The sequence below is a fragment of the Ovis canadensis genome, chromosome 13 (genome assembly GCF_042477335.2).
Source record: "Ovis canadensis isolate MfBH-ARS-UI-01 breed Bighorn chromosome 13, ARS-UI_OviCan_v2, whole genome shotgun sequence".
NCBI classification, from domain to species: Eukaryota; Metazoa; Chordata; class Mammalia; order Artiodactyla; family Bovidae; genus Ovis; species Ovis canadensis.
In genome coordinates this window covers 31036366-31049767 of record NC_091257.1, presented here as the reverse complement: position 1 = coordinate 31049767, position 13402 = coordinate 31036366, and the positions used below count along the sequence as shown (strand labels likewise).

The 13402-nt window shown below is 40.8% G+C and overlaps 1 protein-coding gene across 2 annotated transcripts in view; it reads left to right on the top strand.

The window, feature by feature from the left end:
* USP6NL (USP6 N-terminal like) overlaps positions 1-13402 on the top strand; it is a 138875-nt gene that overhangs the window by 14718 nt on the left and 110755 nt on the right. For both annotated transcript variants that reach the window (XM_069546402.1, XM_069546403.1), the window contains exon 2: positions 2549-2635. In XM_069546402.1, the coding sequence (XP_069402503.1) occupies positions 2632-2635 (4 nt within the window). In that variant the 5' untranslated portion in view covers positions 2549-2631. The remainder of the gene's footprint in view (positions 1-2548; positions 2636-13402) is intronic.

The window sequence follows — 13402 nt, the reverse complement described above, 5'->3', positions numbered from 1 at the left end:
ACTCATAATATCTGAGGAACCTCAGTCCTTAAATAAGTATTTATTTGGCAGTTCAAAGCAACAGTTAGAACTGGACATGGAACAACAGACTGATTCCATATAGGAAAAGGAGTATGTCAAGGATGTATATTGTCACCCTGCTTATTTAACTTCTATGCAGAGTACATCATGAGAAACGCTGGACTGGAAGAAACAGGCTAGAATCAAGATTGCCGGGAGAAATATCAATAACCTCAGATATGCAGATGACACCACCCTTATGGCAGAAAGTGAAGAGGAACTAAAAAGCCTCTTGATGAAAGTGAAAGAGGAGAGTGAAAAAGTTGGCTTAAAGCTCAACATTCAGAAAACAAAGATCATGGCATCTGGTCCCATTACTTCCTAGGAAATAGATGGGGAAACAGTGGAAACAGTGTCAGACTTTATGTTTTTGGGCTCCAAAATCACTGCAGATGGTGATTGCAGCCATGAAATTAAAAGACACTTACTCCTTGGAAGAAAAGTTATGATCAACCTAGATAGTATATTCAAAAGCAGAGATATTACTTAGCCGACTAAGGTCCATCTAGTCAAGGCTACGGTTTTTCCAGTGGTCATGTATGGATGTGAGAGTTGGACTGTGAAGAAGGCTGAGCACCGAAGAATTGATGCTTTTGAACTGTGGTGTTGGAGAAGACTCTTGAGAGTCCCCTGGACTGCAAGGAGATCAGCCCTGGGATTTCTTTGGAAGGAATGATGCTAAAGCTGAAACTCGACTACTTTGGGCACCTCATGTGAAGAGTTGACTCATTGGAAAAGACTCTGATGCTGGGAGGGATTGGGGGCAGGAGAAGAAAGGGACAACAGAGGATGAGATGGCTGGGTAGCATCACTGACTCGATGGATGTGAGTCTGAGTGAACTCTGGGAGTTGGTGATGAACAGGGAGGCCTGGCGTGCTGCGATTCATGGGGTCACAAAGAGTCGGACACGACTGAGCGACTGAACTGAACTGAACTATGGGTAGCGAGGGTGCATGGCTTAGTACAAAGTGCTTTGATGTTGCCATTTAGGAATTTTAAATTTAAGATAAGACACTTTGATATAAAGATGAACAGAGAGAGCAGTCCCTGGGCAGAGAGAGCAGTCCCCACAGGTCTGAGTGGGCTGCACATGAGCTCCTGGGTCCTCTGAGTGTGTGGTCTACTCTGTGTCACAGGGCGGTGGCCCAGCCACCCTGTGTCACCAGGAAGCCTGGCCCACCTCCTAGTCTCCTGGGTGGGCTCGGTGAAGCGCCAGGAAGACAGTGTTTTCATGGTGAGACCCTGTTGTCATGTGGATTATTTTAGATTTTTCCATACAGCTTCTCATTTAGGGGAGAATAATCGGGTTATCTGGAAATGGAAATCGTTTCATAATATCCAGTGCACGATGCAGGCGAGACCATGTGGGAAGGGGGCCAGGTGATCATGCAGCGCCTCCTGCAGTGATTGCTGCACGTGGGCTCCACTGGCGTCCAGAATTGGGTGTCCTTCTGTACGTTTATACTGCCTTCATGATCACATGGCGTGAGTAAAGATGAGTTAGAGATGGGGCAGGCATATTTTTAAAAAAAATGTTTCTTGACCTGTAATCTGTTTCAGAAGCAGGGGTGCTTACCATTGTGCTGTTTTCTTAATTGACGTAGAAAGTTATCACTCCTTGTGATCCTGAGAGGTAGCTGATCAGCTTATGAGGGCAGCTCCCTGAGCACAAGTGTAAATTTTGTATCAAATCGGATATCTGGTTTGTGGAATTTCATAAGTTAGGTTCAGGGAGACACTTGTGCAGCCATGGTGATGTGTACATGTTCCTTTGTGCCTCATTTTCTTTAATATCGTATCAAAAAGGAAAGTGAAGTCACTCCGTGTGTCTGACCCTTTGCGACACCATGGACTGTAGCATACAAGGCTCCTCCATCCGTGGGATTTTCCAGGCAAGGGTTCCGGAGTGGGATGCCATTTCCTTCTCCAGGGGATCCTCCCCACCCGGGGATCGAACCCGGGTCTCCCTCCTTGCAGGCAGACGCTTTACCGTCTGAGCCACCAGGGAAGCCGTGTTGTCAAGGAAGAAAGATTTATGATTACATCCTAACAAGGGTTAGCTTTGCAGTTATAAGTAATACAGGGCGATGTGTTAAGCTTTACTCAACTGAAAAGAACCAAATACAGAATTGTGTATGTAGTATTTGTAAAAGTACACTTTAAAAATATATACAGAAAGTTCCTGGAAAGGAGACATGCCGCAGATGATTGGGTAGATGTAGTGGCATTGTACTATTGGGATAATTTTTTCTTTTTACTTAGGTGTTTCCAATTTTTTTAAACAACGAAGTCATATTACTTTATAATGAAGAAAATATGAACAGAATCATGATGTTCCAAACATTGATTGGTAATTTTTTACATTTAGATGATGTCAGGGTTTTTTTTTTTAATAGTAAATTTTTGTAAGTAAATTATTTTTATTTTCTTCTAGAAAATTTTAAATACTGGCCTTTAGAAAATATGATTTCTCTGTTTTCTTCCCAGGACATGTATTCCTCTGAGAAACACTGGACAGCAGATTTGGGTGTAGCGCCTGATCGGGACCACATACAGAGACATCTCCAGTCATGGGTAAGTGTCCTAGGTAAATTGGAATTATGTCATTTCATCAGTGATTGAATATTGTGGTGTGGCCCAATACCGTGCCTTTGTCTATTTAAAAGAAGGTGATACTGTTTGGTGTTTGATTTATCCTAAGAAGTTAGATGTGAGGATCTCTTTGTCATTGGCTTCTTGGCTGGCTTAGTTTACCATCTAAACTTTTCTATTGACTATTCACTGGAAAGTGACTCTTTAGAAATATGAAGCGGGAAGATGGCAGTTGACCATAATTAGCAGAGATTTATTATGTGACATTTAATCATTGGGTAACATGAGTTAATGTTATTTAATCAAAGATATATCAGTGTCTTTGGATCAAGGAACCAAGTCTGTCTTATAGACTTATCTTTTGAAATAGATTTTGTCTTCTCAGTTGTAAGGGGGTAGTGTATATAATATTTTCTGTCATGTCGTTCTACTTCTGTTCATGAACAAGAAAACTAGACTTTATTGTTCTAACTGTTTACTTCTAGAGAGTGAGGAAAGAATTAAGATTTTATCTTGATCGGGATCCTATGACAGTTATGGTATACTTTTAGAGTACAGCCTTTTTGGTAAGGGAAACTGGGATGAAGTGAATGTTTTCTTATTAGAATATAAGAGCACAGAGTTGAAAACTTTTCACGTACTGATTGTATGTACCTTGATAGGAATGCAGTAGCTTTTCTTGATTTGAATGATCAGGCAGAAGTTGATAAGCGAAAATGAAGCTGCTGTTATTGTGAGATCTTTGAGTCCTTTCTACTAACAGCAATACCGCAAGCTGTGGTCTTGGGTTTGGGAGACTTTTCAGTGGGTTACTTTTTCGGCGGTGTGCTTTGAATAAGTGAGGATAGTTGCCAGATGAGTTCACATACAGATTAAGAAAGACGCAGCTCTTGTTATTTCAGCTCCATTCATGTGAAATTGGGTGAGAATGTTTCTCTCTTGTAGAGTGCCAACTCTAGTAAAGATGGTAGGTGGTATGAGCTCATGAACACTAACAGCATTTTAATTTAAGAAATGCTTACTTTTTTTGAAATTTAAATTTTGTTCTACTTTGTAATCTTAGTGGTCTAGTAGTGTCACTTACAGATGGCAAGTTCTTTGAGGACAAACAAATACCCAGGTGTCTTTCATGTTTGAATCTTGGAGTCTGACACGGCTGTCCCACGAAACTCAGAGCCCTGTGAGCCTGAAGGTAGAGGGAGGGGTGGCTTATTAGGCATCTGATGATGAGTACTGGAACCACAGACAAATTTTCATCTATAAATTGCAGTGGTTATACTTCATCTGCAAGATTTTTAATCGGGTCTTTTTTATATCCACTGGTTCATTTCTCATTCCCAGTTTGGTATTTATCTCTTTGAGCGTCTTTAACATGTTTATTTTAAAGTCTTTTTCAGGTCATTCGATGATTTGTTTTGTCTGCAGTGAATTTATGTTCTGGTTGTTGATATTATTGGTGTTGACATCATGTTCTGTAATTTTGCAGGCACGGGAGTTTTCTTGTGATGGGAGTTTTCTTTTTCCTGTCTCTGTCTCTCTCTGATTTCCCCTGCTGGTCTGGCAGTTTTGCCCTTATCTCTGCCTGGCTTCAGAGTTCCCAGATCAGAACTAGGTCTTGTGTTAGTGGACCAGGCCCTGGCCCCGGTGATGCTGGCATGTCACAGATTTGGTCACTGGGTCATCTGGCATGAGGTCAGCCGTTTCCTACGCTGTGGCCTCAGTGCAGTTAGCAGAAATCTTTTTTGTTCTAGTTCCCTAGACAAGGCAGAGTGCCACCCCAGTGCCTGATTTTCAGCAAAGTGCCTGCTGCCGACCCTAGTTCACGTGGAGCCCTTGCTACCTGATCCGATCAACTCATAGTTAATCCCTGAGAGCCCACTGCCTGCCTGCTGCCTTTTCCTGTCTGGGGCCCAGAGCCCAGCAGACCTTCTGGCCTCGCCTACGCTTACACTTTGTGTTCCTGTGAGATTTCTGATCTGTGGAGATGTTTAACTTGTTAGGGGCATAGGTAATGTCCTTTTTTGGTCATTTGTCTTTATATTTTATTGGTGATTTCTCAGTGTTTGTTGGGAAAACAGGGAGCTGCAAAGCACGAACAATGCCATTGGGGGTTTAACCACTGGGATTATAATGAAGTCTCATATCCTTGTACATCACATTTAAACTAAAAAAAATCAGTTTCTGTTTAGTTCCCTGGATCCTAGAGCTCCTCTCCACCATCCATGCACACCTTCACTTGCTGGGGGAGCCCCAGGATGCTGCTTCTCCAGAGCATGCTGCCTGCCTCACTCTTGCAGCTGACATCCTCCAGGAAAATCACTGGCCTGTTCGCTCCAGTCTTCATCTAATCTGTAAACTCCTTCAGGGTAAAGACTTATTCCTAAGGCTAAGCATAGTTCCCGGCGCTCAGTAGATGCTCAATAAATAGTGCATGGATTTGAGTGTTCCTTTGTGACGCCCTAACTGTGTGATAACTGTTCCATGTGTTATTGTTCTTAGGTGAAGTTTGAGCTGCTCCCATGAAGAGTGTGTGTGTGTTAATAGGCTAAAGCATTCCAAGTAGGGGAAGCACTGTGAGAAAAACGTGAAGGTTTGCCCACAGGAGGGTGTTACTGCGTGGTTGAACATCCTGGAGTATAGAGCTGGCGAGGAGCTTGTGAGACGTAAAGCTGGTGTAGATGGAATCAGGGTCCATGGTGTACACATTTCTGGAGGTTTGGACTTAGGTTATAGTGCCCAGCTTAGGAACTGTTGAGGGACGTCAGTGAGGGGGACTACTTAAGAGTCCATTCTGGAAAAATTGCTCTGAGAAAGAGACATTTTTGTTAGATACAAATTGAAAAGATGGGTCACAGGCAGTGTTTGCCCTTCCTAGTTTTGTTCTTAGTTTCCAGCTCTTTCCTTGCTGTCTTGGAAATCACGCTTTGAGTCTCTCTCCCTTGTCAACTCGGTTTTCTCTAGCAGTGGAAGTTATTCTCGAGTGGATGACTGGAACCATGGGTTAGGGATGGTGCCATGGCCTTTGCTGTGATGCAGTTCCCAGGGGCTCGTCAGTTTCATAAAGGTGGGAGGGAACTGAGTAAGTCAGAGTTCCTGTTTTTGAAAAACATATTGGAGAAGATATGGTAAAATATGGCACAGTTAAGAAAATAGGAAGATACGTCATTAAAATCTAGGTAGGATTTCCAAACCTAGATTTGGGTGAGATTGTTGGGTGACTAGAAATTTTGTCAGTGTTTCTCCAGAGATTACAAGGAAGATTGGGTACTCGTGTGTGCCTCCGTGGTGTTGCCTAGCCCTTTGCGTGTCACGAACCGGGTGGGGCCTGGCAGTGGCTGTACGGCACGTGGGATAAACTGGTGCAGACGTTGGGGTCTTGGAGGCAGCCAGCTCTGACACCTCAGGCCAGGCCCGGAGGTCAGGTTCTCCGTACATCCTGACACATGAATTGGGATGCCCCAACTGTAAGACCTAGAGAATTTGTTTAATGCTTTAAGATTTTTTTTTTTTTTGCTTTAAGATGTTTTTTGGCTTTTAGTGTAGATTTTTATATATCCTGTCAAGTTCTGAGGCTGAATATGTATCTTGTGAAATACGTTGTGCTGCTGTGATGTGCATTTCATTGTGAATTGTTAGCTTTGTTACAGTCGACAAAAAGCCTTTTGATTTTTCAGTACTTAAATTGGTCTTAATTTTCTATATTTGCCATATTTAGCAATGTTCAGCATTTACCACATTTATTAAACATTTTATTTTATCAGATGATGTCAAAGATGAAATAAAGCTGTTAAAGTCTGGCTGTAATTTAAAATGGATTTTTTAGATCTTTGATGGAGATTGTAACAGAGTAGTTTGTGTAAAGAGCAGTGCTTAATAATTTCTAGATGATTATTTTGATTAAATGTTTTTAAAAAAGCCAAAAAAGCAACAAAAACCAAAAGTGATAATTTAGGGTACTACTTATTTTTCTTTTCCCAAGTTTTAAGTTAAAAAGGTAGCATATTGAAAAGCAGAGACATTATTTTACCGACTACGGTCTGTCTAGTCAAGGCTATGGTTTTTCCAGTAGTCGTGTATGGATGTAAGAGTTGGACTGTGAAGAAGGCTGAGCGCCGAAGCATTGATGCTTTTGAACTGTGGTGTTGGAGAAGACTCTTGAGAGTCCCTTCAACTGCAAGGAGATCCAACCAGTCCATTGTAAAGGAGATCAGTCCTGGGTGTTCTTTGGAAGGAATGATGCTAAAGCTGAAACTCCAGTACTTTGGCCACCTTATGCGAAGAGTTGACTTATTGGAAAAGACTTTGATGCTGGGAGGGATTAGGGGCAGGAGGAGAAGGGGACAACAGAAAATGAGATGGCTGGATGGCATCACCGACTCTATGGTCGTGAGTTTGAGTGAACTCTGGGAGATGGACAGGGAGGCCTGGTGTGCTGCGATTCATGGGTTCGCAAAGAGTTGGACACGACTGAGTGGCTGAACTGAACTGAAGTTAAAAAGATAAAGTTTATCCATTCTATTTTAAATTATTAAATATTTACTTCTGTATTTATTTCACTTTATTTGGAAAAGTTTTGCTCTGTAAGTAATTATATGACATGTTGCCTGAGAGTCTTTTTGGCTGTTGACTGGGCAATTCAGGAATGAATCTATTGTGTTGGGAGTGTTTGATTTTGCCCTTTGGCCTAAATGGTGGAGTGAGTTTTTTGAGTCACTTCTGAATATGAAATATTTCTCTTTTATCTGAAGAAAAAGTAATGGTGGTGAATAATTCGGGATGTAGTGTATTTGTGTCTTTCTAGTAAGAGGAACAAATATCATTCATTGGAGCGTAGACTGAGAGACGATGCCAAGGTGAAGAACACTTAGTTTAACATTCATTAGAGCAGAGGATGCTATAACTGTTGAGTAGGTTACTAAACCCCTGAGTGGTAGCGTAAAGATTCTTCTGAGTTTTATTAAATAGAAAAATCATGCAGCAAGTAAGATAAGGCTTTTCTTAAGTATTGTCTTCTCTCTACAACAATAGTCTGTCTGGATATATGTCCTATCTTATGGAATAGCTGTGTACCACAGAAGATAAAGAAAAGAAAATTTAAGTTTAACTACATTTTAAATACTGACATATCTGCATTTAACAAAATCTTGAGAGAAATCTCTTTGAAAAGGATGCTAATTTCAGAAAATAGGATTTGATTTTTGCAGTTTCTTGAATCCACTTTATTAGAACTGATGTACTGGTTTGAAAATTTCATAAACTTATCTAAAATGAATTTCTATATGAAAATATTATAGGTGTGACTTTTAGTATTTTTCATTTATCAAAAGATAAGTCAAATAGACATTTTCTGTTAAAGGAACTGGAGCCTGTGACTGTATATGATGGATGTCATTGTATAGTTGTCCTCTCATTTCTCAGATGTGTGAAATTTGTATTAAAATTTCTCTAGCCTCTGTCTTCCTCCCTCAAAACTGATCTAAAGTGGTATTTTGGCGTTAACCTTTTTTTCCCCTTTTTTTGGAGATAGAAAAGTGATTATGAAATAATTCTTTCTAGCCTCTCTTTAAAACCTTGGGCTGAGAGGGTCAGGAACAGAGTGAAAAGATCTCCCCAGGTTCCCTTACCCGCTTCCCGGATTCCCGTTTTAAGTGCTGAGCCATAGTTAGTTTTTTAAAACAGGAAATGTTGCGTATGTTTCTGTCATGGTTGTGGTCCAGAAGTTAGGAAGCCAAATGGGGTTGGATACTTTTCCTTTTTCTGTTTAATTAAGCTAGTTAACTTATGGCTGCGCTTGTTCTTTGTTTTTGCGCAGGGTTCTCTAGTGGGCGCTGCTCTTTGCTGCATTGTGCAGGCGTCCCGTGGTGGTGGCTTCTCTCATGGAGCACAGGCTCCAGGCCGTGGACCTCGGGTTGCGGTTCCCAGACTCCAGAGCACAGGCTCAGTAGCTGTGGCGCACAGGCTTAGTTGCTCTGTGACTTGTGGGATCTTCCTAGACCAGGGATCAAACGTGTGTCTCCTGCGTTGGCAGGCGCATTCTTTACCTCTGAGCCACCAGGGAAGCCTGTGAACACTTCTTATATGAGTTGTCTCTTACTCAGGTTCAAAGATGGTGGTCATTGTATAGGCAGATGGTAGTAGAGTGCTGTTTTACCCCCTGAGTTCAGAAGCTGACTTCTGCTGGCATTACCCAGGTACCTCTGGAGCTACAACAGTTTTCTTTGCGCTTACACATTTGCAGCGGTCAGGTGATGAGCTTTAAACGAGGGAATGCAGAAACATTACAGGTAAACACTAGTGTGCACTCGTATACATCTTATATTAAATTGTGGGGCATTTGGGATCGCAGTGCCTTTTAAAAAGTGCCATTGCCTCTTTTGGATTCTAGAAGAACGGGGTAGAATGGAGTTTATTGGATGCGTGGTGAAAAGCTTTTAACCCTGTGAAGTACTGTGTTTGATCTCACTGGTTAACCTTGTTACGTTCTAGTACATGCAAAGTAAACAAAATATGTTTGCTTGACTATAACTTTAAAAAATACGAAAAGCAAAAGTGTATTAAGTTTTTTGTAAATAGTTGATCTTTTCTATTTTCCCTTCATGACTTTCTGCTATTTCCTTATGTGATATGTAGATAAAGCTCAAGTGGGAAGTGTTACGTATCAGGAAAGGAGGAACTAGGTATTATCAGTGTTGGAAGAACTCTGCAGACTTGTTTGTGACAATTATGGCACAACAAAATATGAATTTCCAACTTGCTAGAATTTATTGAGCTGCAATCATTCTCATGGACAGTAATGACCTCTAGGTTTTTAGAGCTGTCCTTCTTAAGTTATTTTTTTCCTGTCTAACTGTGTATCTGTTCTCAGCAGGTGAAATTCTATCCCTCCTTCCCACCTGGTCCAACTTTATTTTTCCCATGGGATCAATTCTGTATTTTATTTTTAAGTATCTGAATGTGTGTTATTAAAACAATACATGTTACTGATTTTGGAACCATCTGAGAATAGGTTGCATATGTCATGCTCCACTTTGTATTTCAGTAAGTTGTCCTGAAGAGGAGGGCTCTCTTAACGTGACCACAGTAAAGCTAACCTAATGGATCGTGTTTATCTGGTCTGCAGACCGCGCCTCATTGCTTACAGTCTCCCCAGTCACTGTGGCACTCCTGTCCCTCCAGTGCAGGGTCCAGCTGAGTGCCGTTCACACCTTGCATTTAGTTTCTGGTGTCTTCAGTCTCCTCTAATCTGGAAGATTCCTCAGATGTTCTTTATCTCACATGATGTTGTGTTCTACAAGAATGTAGGTCAGTTCTCTCACAGAGTGTCCCTCAGGTTAGGACTGTCTGAGGGTCCTCTGCTGGGATCCACCCTGGCCTGTGTGACAGGTTTGGGGGCATTCCTTCAGGAAGTCTTCTGGAAGGGACGGGGGACTGTGAGGTGATCGCTCCATTTCCTTCCCATTTGGTTCTTTCACAGAAAATTTTCCCATTTCTGCTTTAATTGAAATAGAGTTCAAATCTCTTCCATAAGAACAGGATTTATTGTTCTGCTTTGCAAGTTTCTGTTTTGCTTAATTATGAAGGTTTTGAAAAATGGCAATAAAATATTTTCTAGAATGTGAGATGACCTTGAAAGGAGACAACATTTGGCTTTTATCAAGAGAAATTCCTTTCTGTATGGTTTCTGTTTTGAATTACACTGATAGAAATCTCAAGATGCTCTTGAACAGGTACTGTGAAGATAGAAGGTATAGCAGTGTTGAATTTAGTGTTTTTTTTTTTTTTTAATAACAGTAAACCAGCTGCAGCTCTTCATCTATTAATTGAATTTGCTTCGCTAAAGATTAGCCCTTCCCGTAACCTGGTGCTTCTTTGTCCTAATAAATTTTCTTTAGCTAAAATAGAATAAATGAACATATCAAGGCTCTAATTCCCATTCGGCTTTAGAGATTTATGGGTTATATTAGATTTAATGTGAAATGTCAGAATACTTACCATCTATAGTTGTAACTCTTTAAAGTTTAATAATTGAAAGGCATATTGGAAGCTGGAAAATTGATGGACTATTGCAAAAGTATAAGAGGTTCAAACGTTTTTAGACAACACTGAGACAGGTGATATAAATTAATTTCTTAAAATATTTTAAGAGTTGCGTTGAGTCTGATTTTAAAACAGATTTTAAGGAAGAGAGTCCATGATTTGGAATAAATATTAATAATGCTTTTGTTTAGTACTAACAAGGATTTAGTGAGCACCTCTCCATGCGCCACTGCTGTGTTGGTCTTGGGGATTTATTAATAGACAAGGACAAGACCAGCATCTCATGGAGCCCTTAACTAGTGGGGAAGAAGGACACCCCAGTGCTGGGAGTGCAGACAGAAAATGTAGGTGTCTGCAGGAGCCAGGAGCCTCTCCCTGGGGGGCACAGGAAGCCCACCCTGGGGAAATCATCTTCCAGCTGAGGCTGGCTAAGTGGAGAGCAAGGGGGAGAGGGTTCTAAACAGAAGAAACGACAGGCGTAAAGATCTGTAGTTGAGAGACTAAGAAATGGAGGTGAATTCAGCATTGGTAGAAATAGGTGTTTGGAGAGGATCAAAGTTGGCAACTTTAGTTTAGATGAACACTCTCCATTTTGCCTCCTTTTTGTACTTAATTTTACCTAATCTCATCTAAACTAATCTGTTTTCTTCATCTTCACTAATCCCCTTTCATTGTTGTTTTAAAGTATAACCTAACATTAAAATAAGTCCATTTGGAAAGGGGAGAAAGTCTTTGGTAACCCCATTCATTTGCTTTTTTGCATATGACCTTCTGGTATTGTCTCGCTATATATATTTTGATATAATTGGGTTCATAGTGTATATGTACTTTTATATTTGGATTTCTAACATTGATTTTAGACAGTTACCATATTTCCATAATAGTTTTTATAATTAGAATTCATAATTTTATTCCTTAAAGGTAACAATGCATAGTAACTTGTTTTACTATTCCTATTTTTTTGTTTTGTTTTTTTAAGATGGTTTATTTAAAAAAAGGTTTGCAAAATGAATATCATTGGTGATTTTGCCCTATTTCTTTAAAAAAAGCTTATAATTCCTTAGGCTAGATTTATAATACTGAAATATGTTTGCTTATATTTTCCTGTCTTTCTTAAAAAATGACATCAATTTATAGTGACCTTGGTAATCGATATACAGATTATCAGTTTCACCATGACTAGCTTAGTAGGCTCAAAACAACATAAAGTTGCTTTCAGTTGCATATTTGATTTTTAGACAGGATAACTTAAAAAAAAAATTGTGGTAAAATATCCAACATGCAAAATGCCATCTTAACCACTTTTAAGAGTACAGTTCAGTTGTTGTTCAGTCATTCAGTCATGTCTGATTCTTTGCTACCCCCATGGACTGCAGCATGTCAGGCTTCCTTGTCCTTCACCATCTCCCAGAGCTTGCTCAAACCACGGCCATTGAATCGGTGGTGGCATCCAACCGTCTTGTCCTCTTTCATTCTCCTTGTCCTTCTCCTCTTGTGTTCAATCTTTCCCAGCATCAGGGTCTTTTCTAATGAGTTGACTCTTTGAATCAGGTGGCCAAAGTATTGGAGCTTCAGCTTTAGCATCAGTCCTTCCAGTGAACACCCAGGACTGATTTCCTTTAGGATGGACTGGTTGGATCTCCTTGCAGTCCAAGGGACTCTCAAGAGACTTCTCTAACCCCACAGTTCAAAAGCATCGGTTCTTTGATGCCCAGCCTCCTGTATGATTCAATTCTCACATTCATACATGACTGTTGGAAAAAACATGGCCTTCACTATATGAACATTTGTTGGCAAAGTAATGTCTCTTCTTTTTAATATGCTTTCTAGGTTGGTCATTGGAGAAGTCAATGGCAACCCATTCCAGTACTCTTGCCTGGAAATTCCCTTGGATGGAGGAGCCTGGTCGGCTGCAGTCCATGGGGTTGCTAAGAGTCGGATGTGATTGAGGACTTCACTTTCACTTTTCCTTTCATGCATTGGAGAAGGAAATGGCAACTCACTCCAGTGTTCTTGCCTGGAGAATCCCAGGGACAGGGGAGCCCGATGGGCTGCCGCTTGTGGGGTTGCACAGAGTTGGCCATGACTGAAGCGACTTAGCAGCAGCAGCAGCAGGTTGGTCATAGCTCTTCTTCCAGGGAGCAAGCATCTTTTAAGTTCATGGCTGTAGTCACCATCTGCAGTGATTTTGGAGCCCAAGAAAATAAAGTCTCTCACTGTTTCCGTTGTTTCTCCATCTATTTGCCATGAAGTGATGGGACTGGATGCCATGATCTTAGTTTTCTGAATGCTGAGCTTTAAGCCAACTTTTTCACTCTCCCCTTTCACCTTCATCAAGAGGCTCTTTAGTTCTTCTTCGCTTTCTGCTATAAGGGTGGTATCATCTGCATATCTGAGGTTATTGATATTTCCTCAGTATCTGGCAATCTTGATTCCAGCTTGTGCTTCATCCAGCCCTGCATTTTGCATGATATACTCTGCATATAAATTAAATAAGCAGGATGACAGTACACAGCCTTGACATAGTCCTTTCCCAGTTTTGAACCATTGTTCCATGTTCTACCTGCATACAGCTTTCTCAAGAGGCAGGTAAGTTGGTCTGGTATTCCCATCTCTTTAAGAATTTTCCAGTTTGTTGTAATCCACATAGCCAAAGGCTTTGACGTAGTCAGTAAAGCAGAAGTAGATGTTTTTCTGGAACTCTCTTGATTT